Source organism: Macrobrachium nipponense, chromosome 46 (assembly GCF_015104395.2).
Source record: "Macrobrachium nipponense isolate FS-2020 chromosome 46, ASM1510439v2, whole genome shotgun sequence".
Classification (NCBI taxonomy): domain Eukaryota; kingdom Metazoa; phylum Arthropoda; class Malacostraca; order Decapoda; family Palaemonidae; genus Macrobrachium; species Macrobrachium nipponense.
The window spans coordinates 42214186-42229277 of NC_061106.1; the positions used below are offsets into that span (position 1 = coordinate 42214186).

At 35.1% G+C, this 15092-nt stretch overlaps 1 protein-coding gene across 1 annotated transcript; it reads left to right on the forward strand.

Moving 5' to 3' along the window:
* Nucleotides 1-3689: 3689 nt before the first annotated feature.
* LOC135214964 (organic cation/carnitine transporter 2-like) lies at nt 3690-12657 on the forward strand. The gene is made up of 12 exons (XM_064249458.1): nt 3690-3944; nt 5382-5614; nt 5784-5922; nt 6738-6918; nt 7613-7716; nt 7826-7980; nt 8402-8570; nt 8767-8914; nt 9361-9533; nt 10179-10351; nt 11160-11344; nt 12340-12657. The coding sequence occupies exons 2-12, from the start codon at nt 5392-5394 to the stop codon at nt 12574-12576; spliced, it is 1887 nt and encodes a 628-aa protein (XP_064105528.1). The 5' UTR covers nt 3690-3944; nt 5382-5391; the 3' UTR covers nt 12577-12657.
* The last annotated feature ends 2435 nt before the right edge of the window (nt 12658-15092 follow it).

Consider the following 15092-nt stretch of genomic DNA (forward strand, 5'->3'; position numbering starts at 1 on the left):
GAAAAGGGGAAATATGCATTTTGAAAGTAGCAATATATAATAATACACACACACATATATATATAATATATATATAATTATATTATATAATATTATGTAATATTATATACATATAAGATATAATATACATACAGGTATAAAAATATATACTTATACATTATATCATATACATATATATCTATCGAGAAATACAATAACATATACACTATTAGATATATAATAATAACAATATATTATATAATATAATATATATATGTACATTAATAATAATTTAATTTATATAATAATATATATATAACTATATATATAGATAATATATATATATACAATACAAGATATACTATATACATATATATATCCATACAGGTATAACATACATATATATATCTAAATAATATATATATATAGAGATACATAATATATAATATATATATACATATACATATATATATATATATAATACATATACAAATATATATATATATATATGTATGTATATATATAACATTATAATATAATATATATATATATGTATAGTAATAATATATATATATATGATATATTATTATATAATATATATATATATATATATATATACAGGAATTATATAACATATATATATATATATATACAATTATATACAATATATATAATATATACACATACATATAAAAAATAATAGATACAATATCTATATATATATATATATATCTATAGATATATATATATATATATATATATATACATATATATATATATATACTATATATACATATATATATATATATATTACTATATATATATATATATCTATATATGTATATATATATATATATATATGATATATATATATATACATATATATATACCTATATATATATATATATATATATTTAATATATATATATATATAACACATATATATATATATATATATATATGATATATATACATGTATTAAAATTAACTATAATAATTATACATTACATATATAATATATAATATAAATATAATATAAATACATATACATAGACACTATAATAATAATATATATATATATATAGTATATATATATATATATATATATATATATTATATATACATATTGTTACATATATAATAATATATATATATGATAATTATATATATATATTTAATATATATATAATATATATATACATAACATATATACATATATAATATATATTATATACATCCATATATACAATTAACATATTATAATAATTATACATACATGTATAACATACATAATATATCATATATAATATATATATTATATATATAATATATATATATAATATATATATATACATATATATATAAATATAAATTTAATATATACATATACATAATATATGATATATATAATATGTATGTATATATATTTACATATAATATAATATATATTATATATATGTATATATTAATATATATATATATATATATATATATATATAATATATATATATATATATAGCATATATTATACATATATACATATATTATATAATATACATATATATAATATATACAATTAAAGATTATATATATATACATGTATAAAATTATACATATACATATATAGCATATACATAATAATATATAATTCGATACATATACATATACACTATATATATATAATAGATATATATATACTATAATATATTATACATTATGTACATAATATATATTTATATATATATATATAGATATATATATATATCCATATACATTATATCATATATAAATATATTATATACATACACATATATACATATATACATATATAATATATACATACATGTATACATACATACATATCATATATAATATATATATATATAATATATATATATATAATATATATATATACATATATATATATATATATATATATACATACATAATATATATATATATATATATGTATATATACATATAAATATAATATATATATATATATATGTATATATATATATATATATATATATATATATATAATATATATATATATCTATATATACCATATATATATACATATATATATATATATAATATATACATATATATATATAATATATCATATATATATACATACAAATAAATAAATATAATATATATATATATATATATATATATATATATATATATATATATATATATAAGGTTAAAGGTTACCAAAAACTGGCCATTTCAAAATCCTAAGACAGTTTTATATTTTAATCTGCAAGAAGTAACTTGAAAATTATTTTAAAATTAAAAAATACAATAAAAACAAACAACCAAATTAAACAAAACTGAATAAGTTTGAGGAACAAATTAGCAACTTCAGGAAACGGAAGCCCCTTCCTGACGTCCGGTAATTTTTACCCTATGTCAGAAAAGACATCCTCCCCCTGCCAGGGCACCCCCCCCCCCACCCCCCCAGAGGGGGAGGATTAGCTTGCAAAATAAAATTTTATCATAAAATTAAAAAGTCGTTAGCCACTCACCGTTTCGTTTGTATACTGTACCAGACTCCTTGGGATAATTCCAGGATGGGTGACGCCGAGGATAAACCAATCAGTCAGTAGTCATTGCAATAAGACAGCTTCTGAAAGAGAATATAACAGCGTTGACAGCAATGTAAATAAATTGAATAATGGGTCATACATTAAAAACCAAGATCAGTTAACCTTAAATCACAAAATACTACCACTTTGTAAAACAAAAGCACGCGAATGGAGATATCATGTAAAGTCCTTATACCAGACGGTCTAACCCATGCCATAGTCTCCTAGGCCTAATGCATTTCGTTTGAGATCACTCCCGTACACTGAAAGACTTTTCACCGGTCGCCGTTTACGTTGGACTGTTCGACATTCCACGCCTGACGTTCAAACGTAGGTTAAAAGCGCTCTGCCGAGGAAACTGCATGAAGCAAGCTAGTATTATAATTAGCGTCAAAGAATATTTCTTGATACATGATTTTCAATTTGACGCAGATCAAGCATCAAACATAAATCTGCAGGCTACGTCAATCCTCAAGGTTTGTGTAGTGGGCTGAATGCACGTGACGTCACCGAGCCAGGCAGGGTTGCGCGTGAACCTTTCACATTCCTACTTGGTGTTGATAGTCTTAAAGTTCATGCAACCTGTTCCTTAATCCATTTAACTGCAAAGTTCGCTGCATACAAGGAGATTAATGGTCTTGATGAGAGTTCGAGAAAGGAGGGTGAGAGAAAGAGCAGGAGAGTCGTGGAAATTAAAGGCAATTAGAAAATAAATGTGTGTTTCCGTGCTTGCGTTCTTGCGGTGTCCATAAACGTTGTTGTTTGAAGGTCGTCCTGTGAGGGAGGTTGGCAACCAGCCTCTCTCTCTCTCTCTCTCTCCTGGAAGCGCAAAGCCTGAAACGTAGTTAAGGAGTAAAAAATTCCAAATGTATTTTTACACAAGAAGGACAGTTCATCGCCTCTCTTAAAGGATATATTCGAGTCAAAAGTGAAAGATGTGAGCTATGACTGCGTCTAAAGTTATGACAGTTGGTTGTTAACCTTATATTTTTCGTTTAGTCATAGTCTGTCATGAATTATTTCAAGTCTTATCGCACTTTTCACCTTTCCAATATCACGCGCATAAGAACGGAAGCTTACGAGGTCAGCCTCCCTATGAGTCTAGTGTTGGAGAGTTATCAAGGAAGGTATATCTGCGCTAATTTATTCTCAACTCGTCGCAGAGGGGGAAATAAGGAAATCGGAAAGTGTACGCAAGACTGGTGTACATTCGACAGAAGGGAAACTCTCGATCCTCCTTGATTAATCCAGGAACGAAATGACAAAAATCGAACTATATATACAAAACTGTCAACCGACCATCTCATTCGCAGGATTCTGGAACTCCCTCCCTCCGCTAGCGCGACTTACCTCAGTCAGGTAGGTGGGTAGGTAAGTGTTCGTGAAGTTTGCTTGATAAATCTGGTGTCATGGTCTCACGGAATTAAAAGGAAAACTGTAGTGGAGCGTTGCAGTCGCTTCGGATTATTAAGTCGACACGATGCTGATGCTAAAGTGATGATGACTTACTTACACGAACGACTTATAAAGTGGGATTCTGTGGCGGTGTGATGAGTTCCCGCTCTCTGGGAAAATATGTGCAGTGATTTCACGAACGTGTTATTTCAGTTATTTGGTGAACCTTTCATTTAAGATTTGTAAATTAACCTCGTGAGAGTAATAACCAAGTGGTTTTGTGAAAAGTAACCTTTTAAATCTTATTTTTTATTATCATTCTTACAGTGACATCAGACCGGTTGCAAAAACCACCGCTAGAGATAACTTGAACTCAAAGACGAAGCCGTTTATGGTTCTTAACGTGTCGGAATTTTCCTATTGTACACGTGTGTATACATACATGTATATATGTGTACATCATGTATATATATAGATATAAGATATATACTATATATATGATAAATATATATCTAATATATATATATATATATGATATATACATACGTATATATTCATATATTTATAGTATATTTATATATAACGTATTTATATATTACAAATAAATTTATGTGGACTACATAGATATATATCTATATAATATATATATATATATAGGATATAAGACATATATATCATATTCTTTAGTATTTGTTTATATAAACGTATTTATATATAACATATAAATTATGTGTTAACTACCGAGATATATATTTATTTATTTATATAAATATGATACGTATATAGTATATACAATACAGAATTATATATATGTTTGTACTAGATGTGTGTACTCATGCTTACATATAAAAAATGAATACGCTCTGCATTATGTTATGTGATGATTTACCACCCTTGTTCATTGTAAGTAAATCGTCAAATTATTTTAGGGTAATTCTGAAATACACACACACACACACACACACACATATATATATATATATATATATATATATATATATATATATATATATATATATATATATATATATATATATATATATATATATATATATATATATATATGCATAGACATAATCAACAAGCAATCACGCGTATTAATTCCAACGATCTATCAATGAGATCTACCAGTGTTATCACCCCTATGCTCTGTCATTGTCTATGCATCCGCGCGGTTCAGTTTTGGATAACTGTCTTTTGAACATACTGAATGAGCAGTGCATATAACCGCCATAATAATGTGTGCGGTGCTACGATCACCACTTTTTGCATCTGCGCGGAATACGACTCGTGTGAACAGGGGTTACGTCATTGCTCGAATCGGCAAGCTACATAAGCCTAGATGCATTGCTGGAACCACGGTTCTAGGTTGGGACTAGGAAATATCTTCTAAGTTTTTTCCGCCACTTTCAGAACGTCAGATATGGAAGACGATATCCACTCAAAGAATGTCGTTAACCAAAGGAAGACGAGCGGAGAAGTGGCTCCCACAGATCTGGCATACCAAGGGAAACACGGAACTTCGGAAACATTCCAGTTAGATGAACAAGGTGGAGTAGCCGGCGTCTCTGAACTCGAGGATTTCCTGGAAATAATTAACCCCCTTGGACGATGGAACATAACAACGCTGGCATTTAGCTGTATGGGTAAATATTCCTTTCATCAGATTTCCCGTATCCGGTTCTTTGGAAATTGACTTGAGTCTATTTTCATAGAACTTTGTACATATTTTCTCTCTGTTGCTGGACGATATCTTAGCTCGACAGGCGCACTCGCCATTCAGTTACTGACAGAATCGTTTCGCATTTGTTCCAGTTTTTTTCATCCTGCCACTTCAAACAGTCACCTACCAGTTCCTCGGGGATACGCCAGAGCACTGGTGCCACGTTGCACCGCTGACAGAAGCCAACTGGACACAACAGCAGATCAGAGCTCTGGCCATTCCGTTATCTAGGTCAGTAATCTTTGCTAGTCATTCAGTCCGCAATCAGAGAACTCGTGCCATCATTTCTCAATTTTGCATTTATTTTAAAGCATCATGTGTGTTACGACTTGATACTGGATAGTTATGTGACTACGTTTTTCTCTGTAGTAAGTTCCTTTTACGTTTTTTATCATCTTATAGGCTTATGTTATTTGTACTTGATGTATTTTTCTTTGTAGGCCATGTACTTGCAACAACAAAAGAGATTGCTGTCTACTTAGTATATTTTGCATTATGGCCCTCTGTGAACAAATTTGTACTAATAATTGTATATTTTTTTCAATAAAATAACTAACTATTTTTGGCCATGGTTCAATTTTCTTCATCTTTTATACAACTAGTGTTTGCGTTCATTCTGGCTTGGTTTCTTTTCCGTATATTAGGTCTACTACTGGGAGCAGATTTAATTTCGAATAACTTCGACTTTTACTTATTTTCTGAAAAGTTCCTTGTCCAGTAGACTAATTCGATCTCTGCTCCATCAGCTCTTTCAGTGTTCAACTTACATGTGTGCTAGAATTGCATTGTTGGTCGAATTTGTCTGATCTATATTTTAGAACGGTTCTTCTTTAGTCTATCTACTTGACAGATCTGAATAAAAAATAGTTCTATTTCAGTCTGGGTGACGTCCCATTTCCGTTTCTTTCTATCCCTGGCTTCCATCCGTTCAAAAGTCATCAGCCTATGATAGAAGTAGTACTAGGATTATAAGCAACTTGTTTTTCTGTTCATTTTCTATGTGAAACTGCAAGAGTCCCCTTCATTTCTGATTTTCCTTTCCCCAGTAACGACACTTACGAGAAAAACTGCAAATTCTACAACTACAACTACACGAAAGCCGTCGAACTCGGCTACGAAGCCGCCGTGGAAAGTCGGGGTTCGATCTCCATCGGGGACGGAAGCCCCATTTCCTGTCAGACTCGAGACTTCAACGTCAGCCATTACAGCCTGACACTCGTCGCCGAGGTAAAGTGGCTTAAATGAATTGCATGCAAGCAGAGCTTTTACCGGTAGGCCTTCCTTTCATGGCATAATTATAAGTAGTCGCACTAAGGGTACAAAGGAAATCATTATTTGTAGTTATACTAAGGACATTATTTTCAGTAGTCGCTCTAAGGATATTAGTGGCAGTCATACCTTAGGACACCATAATTAGTAGTCGTACTAAGGACATTATCAGTATTAGTACTAGGGACATCACTGATAATGGCCTACTAAGTTGCCATCATTAATAGTAGTCGTACTTAGGACATCATTATTTTAGTAGTTGTAATGAGATCATTATTAGCAGTCGCACTAAGGATATTATTAATAGTAGTCGTACAAAGTATATCATTATAACTAGTTGTACTAAGCACACATTATTGGTTGTCGTACTAAGCACATTATTAGTAGTTGAACTAAGGACATCATTATTCATAATAGTGCTAATAAAAGCAGCATGTTCTTCCATTGATGTTATTCTGGCAGTCTTGTTTTATTTTGCACTACTTATTCCTACTGAAGCAAAGCTCTTCTTTAGTTGAATACAGCACTGTAAGGAACTTCTAAACCTCTGGACGAATTCCATCCTTATGAACGAAGGGCCTGTACTAAATAATCATCCATTGTTTTTTTAATATTTATAGGTACACTTTCCTTCTCTTTTATCACCCGCCAGTGGGATCTGGTATGCGGGGACAGAGCTCTCTACTCGACGACCCAGTCTGCAGCCCAGTTTGGGATCCTTCTCGGAGACCTGATATTTCCGTACTTCATGGCTAAGTGAGAACTAGTACATCATAATCTAGAATGGAATAACAGTTTAAATGGCTGAAATGCTGGAGATCTTTGTACTTCATTTCCACATGAGTCTATCTTTGCGTCATTACAGGTATGGCCGCAAACCAGTCATACTTGTCTGCTCAGTCCTGAGTATCCTGTGCGCCCTTGGAGCAGCTATATCTCCCGTGTATTCCCTCTACGTTCTCTTCAGAATTACAGTCGCTTTCTTCGGCATCGGCTTTTACACAGCATGCTTTTTGTATGGTAAGTTCCGCACGAATTAAGAGTTTTTCTTTTTTTAGCTACCCTAGCCAATAGAGCCGATAAGGAAGAGAAGGTTCATAAGCAAATTGAAATGGGTCTCATCATCTTCCAATTGGCGTCTGCTTGAGATCAGTGTGTTATTATACCATAAAGTGCAGTTTGTATCCATATGTCTTTACCGGTGCGACGAAAGTAGTCTGTGGGGGTAAACTGTAAGCTTAGGTTTTTCAGCCTAGACCCAGAGTATAATGAAACTGATAACAATATAGTTGCAAACATTGGCTAGTTTGTGTCAACTGGTCGTGTAAAATATCAGCTAAGGAAATTACCTTTAATTTTGAGATATTGATCATCTTGAATGACTGTATGAGCCCTTTAGGACCTTATTATGAACGGTTATCTTTGACGCAATACTTTTCAGCGGTGGAAGTGTGCTCTCACAGCCAAAGATCAACTTTTGGAAGCATAGGCGGCATTCCTTGGGCGATCGGATTTTTGGTAGTGCCTGGCGTCGCCTATCTCATCAGACCATGGAGGTGGATGCAGGTGGCCTACACAGTCCCTCTGCTACTGACCATTGCATACTACTGGTGAGTGGTGGCGGGACGTGATGCGCACAGTGTTTCGTATCAAGAACCTTGATTACCATTTCTTCCTTCTTCAGCCACTGTTATCATTGTCATCTAGTACAAAAAATGGTCATCCACGCATGCACAACTAGGCTTACAGTAATGACGCGTATTCTTTAAGGTTTAACAGAAATAAGCCAAAACGTTCCATCCACAGGGTCATAGAGGAATCACCGCGCTGGCTCATATATAATGGTCGGTACGAAGAAGCCAGGGAGGTACTCTCGAAGGTTGCCAGAATAAATGGTCGTGCCTTTCCGCCCTCGGAGGCTGTCGTTATTTCCATGAAGAAGATGACCCCTCCGGTAAGAACTGTGTCTTTGGTTTAATCAAAATAATGTCAGAGAGGAATACATGAACTAAAAGAAAAGGCACTCTGTCTATTTTTTTTTTAAAGCTTCCTCCAGGTGTCCTCAATTCAGTACCTCCGGTATCTGTTGGAATTATTCAAATCACTGAAGATCCATTGCACATCAGAGGATTTAAAGAATTATAGGTCCTTCCCCAGTTAGTCCGTTTTTCTATAGGGCCCAAACAGCCAGCCGACAAAATTTAATCTAGTACATAGCAATATGAAGATACAGGTAGCAAAATAATCATTACTAGCTTGAAGCATGGGTATTACTCCCCCAATGTTATTATGTCAAGCCAGAAAATTTGACATTGTGACTGTGCTAATTACAGTTAGTTGCAAACTTAGTATGCTAGATTTTATGAGAAGGAATTTTACTTCTTATTATTCCTCTTCCAGAAGGAACCCAAAATCGAAGAGGCCTTGTCTCGACGAATCGTCAGAAACTTCAAGGAATACTTCATCCTGATACTAGAGCGAGAGCACAGAACGAAGATTCTGATTAGCTACTTCTGCTGGTGCACCGTTTCTATGGTATACTACGGCATCTCCTTGAACTCGGACAACCTTAGGTAAGAACTGGACGCCTTTTGATAAGTAAACAAGCTCTGGCAAAGGAGAAATAGAGCGAGATGAGGAGCCGTTGCCAAGTCGGATCCCGTTTACTACTACTAACACTCCAACGTGGCGAGATTAAACAATAGTAGATTCACATCAACCGTGCATTTGATGTCTAGGGCAGTCACTTACGACGCTCCTGATTGGCTGTTGATAAGCCAATCACAGGGCTGCAAACTCTCAGTCTCTCTCGAGAGTTCACATAGGAAGGATGTATGTTCCACCTCTCCTGAGGTATACTTCTTTCAGGAGAGGTGGAACATACATCCTGCCTATGTGAACTCTCGAGAGAGACTGAGGAGAAAGTTTCTAGCCCTGCGATTGGCTTATCAACAGCCAATCAAGAGCGTCGTAAGGGACGGGCCTAGACATCAAATGCACGGTTGATGTGAATTTACTATGGTGCAGCTAGAGAAGACTAGATTGTAAGCTGTTTTTCCATGCGGTCTCTTCTCTATTTTTCATATATATATATATATATATATATATATATATATATATATATATATATATATATATATATATACAAAATTTCACGTGTCCTTAACACTTCCACCTCACTAAAATTATCATCAAGACTTATTTTCTCGGCCTTCCAGCACCGACCCTTACTTGTACGTGGCCCTGGGGAGTTTGGCCGAGATTCCTTGTTACCCGATTTCGTGGGTCCTGATGGTGTACATCGGCAGGAGAATCAGCTTAGCCGCCTGTTTCTGGGCGTCCGGCGTTGCTATCTGCGTCGTGGCTATCCTTGTAGCCTCTATGGATGAAGGTAATGGGGATACAAAGCATTAGTTTGATTCTTAGCAAGGAATTACAACGACTGATTTGGTGAAGTTCGACTAATACTTCTAAAACTGGTACATGGAAGAACTGAACCAATTCATATTTCGAGTCATGTTAAAAATGTAACTAAATGCTGTTAGTCACTGATAGATAAGGTAAACATTCAGTGTTGAACATTATCCAATAACATCTGTGATTGTTAATCAGTAACATCCGTAATTAATAATAATGCCTTTGTGCTTGTCAATAACATCCGTAATTAACTAAGGTGCCTTTTAGCTTGTCAATAAGAGCCGTAATTAATTACAGTACCTTTCAGTTTGCCAGTAACATCTGTGATTGATAAAAGTGCTTTAGGTTTATCAATAACATTCGTAAGGAATTACGGTGCCTTTCAGCTTGTTAATAACAGCCGTAATTAATTATAGTTCATTTCGATTTGCAAATAACATCCTTGATTAATCATAGTGCCCTTCTGTCTGTCAATAATAATATTTACCGTAATTAATTACAGTGCATTTGCCAATAACATCTGTGATTGATTACAGTGCATTTTGATTTGTCAATAACATCCTTGATTAATTACAGTGCCTTTCGGTCTGCCGATAATAATATTTACCGTAATTAATTACAGTGCATTTCGATTTGCCAATAACATCTGTGGACAATCACAGTGCATTTAGATATGCTAATAACATCTGTGGACAATCACAGTGCATTCCAATTTGCCAATAACATCCGTAATAAATTACAGTGCCTTCCGGTTTGCCAATAACATCCGTGATCGATTACAGTGCCCTTCGCTTTGCTGATGACGTTCGCAATGACGGGAAAGATAGCGATCTCAGCAGCTTTCGTCATCTGCTACATTTACACGGCTGAACTCTTCCCGACTCGCTACCGCGCTCTGGCGGTCGGTCAGTCCAGCGTCATGGCTCGGCTGGGGAGCATCATGTCGCCGTATATCAACGATATTTTGGTGAGTCTTATGTTTTTATTTGTTGATGCTGGTTGATAGTGACATTTGATGAGTATCCTGGACTGGGAAAGATAAGAATGCTTAAAAGTTAAGGTACTAAGTACACATTTAATGAATATCCTGGACTGTAAAAGATAAGATGCTTAAAAGTTAAGGTATTACACATTTAATGGAAAAATAAGAATGCTTCAAGGTGATTACTGAAGAATCTATAGATTAACGTATTACTCAACAGTGTTTGGTACTTTTCTGAACCCAAATTATGGATTTGAAAGCGTTGGGTGTAGGGGGAGGTGGGCGGGTGGTGGACTATTGCAGATAAGCCATCCCGGATCTTAGCACTTGGTAGAAAAAATGGCAAAATGATTTAACTTTGTTTAAAACTCAATGATGGTTCATTATTTAGGTCAGTTTATCCATGAGCGAGGTATCTAGAAATTTCTAAAATCATCGTAAAATAATTCCTCGCTATAATAATAAATGATCAAGAATTTTATATTCTTAAGAAGACGAATTGCAGATAGGTAATAAAGAATCATAAAGAATTTTATATTCTTATGAAGGCAGATTTCATGAGCCTAGATAATTCACGAGAGATACTTTTATTAGGCCTATATCATAATAAGTAAACTGGTATACATCACAAGACTTCTGTGGCTTCCACATGAATAGAGTTCGTCATCTGAATAAGAATAGTAACCCCAGAATACTGCTGTACATTGCTATACAAGGTCTGCTGTTAAATTTGACCTCCAGGGAAGTTTTGTAACTGCAATACTTCTCTTAAGTAGCGATTTTCAAGATAAGCACAGCATTTATTAAAGATATATTTAGTACGATGCTCATTAACCTACGCACACTAACTTTCTCTCATCGGAACAGAAGTTCTGAAATACAGAAAATATTCGAAAACAAGAAAATTAGGTTTCTGTTTCGCTTCACGTACGAAAGATCAAATAAAAAATATGTCGCTCTTCCCAAAACGCGCATTCCAGGGCATGGCGATCGTCTGGGCACCTTCGGCGCTGTTCACGCTGGCATCTGCCCTATCGGCAATCTTGTGCCCATTCCTGCCGGAGACGAGAGATGCCATCACGGAGGAGAGGGGGGCGTCGTTGTCCTCATCCAAGGCGGAAAAAGGAGAAGAAGAAGGAGGAGGAAGAGGAGATCCAGAGGACGTCAAACGCAGGACGGAAGGACCATCTGTCAACGAAGGTTTCCAGGAGGACTGATTTCTGGCAACTTCTACCCTGACAGAGCTCTGGGTAGTCTGTAACTCTTTCAACTCTTCTTCCATGTTAACTCAGCCTGTCATGAATAAGTTCACTATCTCTGTAAGTACTACTGCTACAACTTGTATGTCGGGTCACAGCAGGTTCTGTGGCAGGCAGATATGAAGAGGAACCCTAAGATAGTTTAGGTTGATACTATTAAAGCAGGTGGCCCTGCAAAACCATTCACCCAGAGTTCAGGGATGTCCTGATAGGATGCGACAACCCAGGTTAAGTTGGATTAGAATGTGTCTAAAGGTGAGTTTACACTAGGCTTCACCCCACGCTGCAGGCGTAAGACTCATCACCAACTCCTCCCAAATTCTTGTTGGCCCCGCCCACTAGACTGCTCATTGTGGTGACTTGTGGTGTGGCGTGACTCTCGATGAGCAGTCCAGTGACGGGGCTAACAAGAATTTGGGAGGAGTTGGTGATGAGTCTTATGCATGCAGTTTGGGTTGAAGCCTAGCGTAAACTCACCTTTAGACCCATATATTTTTCCCACTAATTCTCTTGTATTTTAGCATTCTTTGACCATTACAGTTGGTGCTATTTACTAGCTTTTGTTTCCCCCAACCAAAAACATCGCTTTCCCAATGTGGCCCCACATTCTCAGTAGTTGTAGGGGGAGGCTTATGTAGGGTTTGTTTTTGTTGAACGTTGGTTTTGATGTGATTCTCATGAATGTTCCTCTGAAGTGTGTCGCAAGATGCTGCATTTTCCACTGACCTTGATCCAGAGCCCAAATTCCAAACATTTCCTTGCAGACTGGATGCGATGACTTAAAAAATCGTTGGAATCAAAATAAAAACTTACGGAAAAAAAAGTATGGTTTTCATCCCCAATAATTGAACTGAATATGGAATTTAGGCCAAAGGCCCAGCACTGGGACCTACGAGGCCATTCAGCGCTGAAATGGAAACTGACATTAAAAGAGTTGACAGGTGTAACAGGAGGAAACCCTCAAAGCAGATGCACTATGAAGCAATTGTTAGAAAAGGGTGGAAAGCAAGATGAAGAAAGAGAATACAACAGGAGGTACAATAAAAGGAATGAAATAGTTTGCAGCTAGGGGCACGAAGGCACGCACGCTGCAAAGAACCATAAGTAATGCCTACAGTGCGCCGCATGAGGTGCACTGACGGTACTACTACCTCTCCTACGGGGTTCATCCCCAAGGGAAAAATGATTTAAAAGTATCTTGAAAGTATCCTTATCAAAAGAGTAAACGAAGACGTCAGTTTAAAATTATTTCAGCCTAAATCCCATAATTGCAACTGAATATGCTTGTCGACTTTGGGATTTCTAGTTCTAGCAATCTGTTCTTTTGAGGAAAGTGGAAGTGGAAGTAATCCACACTAACAACACTATGAAGTAGAAAATGTAGTACAACAAGAGAGGTATCTCTCTGATACTGAAGTACTAGGCCTATTGAACTAGAAAAAAGGCTAAGTCTACAGAGTACTCAGAATCTAGCGTAAAGTAGAGATGATGTTGGGTAATCATGTCGTGTGTTTAGTGGTACTAAGGGTCATGGCTTGTTACATCAACGAGAGAGAGAGAGAGAGAGAGGACAGACTGCTTTTATTTTTTTTTTAAATTGATGGCTCAGCGGCCACGTTACAAAATTTCAAACGCAGCGAGTTGCCATGTTGTCTTTTTCTTGTACAATGGTCAGAAGAAATTTATGTATAGAAATATATATATAAGCACGCACAATATATACATATATTAATATGGTGTGACATACCTCTTGAGGAATTATATAGTTTATAAAAATATCGTCGTCGTGGGAATATTTTCTCTTATTTTATAAGACTTGGTTTCTCTATCCATACTTGGTTTCTAATCTCACCCATTCACGCATCTACCAGCGAGAAATATAGAGAACTACTTACTAAGCTTCCTATCTAAATCCCATACGTATCTGCCAGAGAGAGAGAGAGAGAGATACGGCAAAAAATAAATGAAAAAATAAATCGAAATTCACCACGGATTTCGTCCTCTCCCTGTGAGCGATTTTGATACCAATATGGAAGAAGAAATCTGGCAGGTAGCGGCAGACCCGGAATCTCTACTTCTAATAGAGCTCAGCCTCATTGCTGAAGAGAACTTCACTTATTTACAGTGGCTGTCGAGAGGAGGGAGAAGTAATACAGGGTAAATAAAGAACCCCAGGGGGAGCGGTGGGGTTGGGGGGGGGGAGGAGCACTGAAAGGCCGGTGTTTGAGACTCTATCTACCGTCCAATTCATGTCATAATGTTTCCTCTCGGGTGTATAAGGATTTTCTTCTTAATAATTATACAATTGTCATTGCCTGAAATCTTTGGTGTTTAGCAAGTTCTTGTTTGATATTTGAAGAAGATATTGCAGACGTTTAGGAGGTATGTTGTATAGCTTCTTCGTGTCTTGCCAGCCCTCAAGAAATGAAGAAGTAGAAGAAAATCTTACGTAATATTTGATGAGGATATTCGAA

What these genes read in the sequence shown, in the direction of transcription:
- LOC135214964 (XM_064249458.1), top strand. Translation starts at nt 5,392, where the DNA reads ATGGAAGACGATATCCACTCAAAGAATGTCGTTAACCAAAGGAAGACG. An exon ending in TGAAGAAGATGACCCCTCCG is followed by an intron (nt 8,915 to 9,360) that starts GTAAGAACTGTG and finishes TTCCTCTTCCAG; the next exon opens with AAGGAACCCAAAATCGAAGA. An exon ending in CGTATATCAACGATATTTTG is followed by an intron (nt 11,345 to 12,339) that starts GTGAGTCTTATG and finishes CGCGCATTCCAG; the next exon opens with GGCATGGCGATCGTCTGGGC.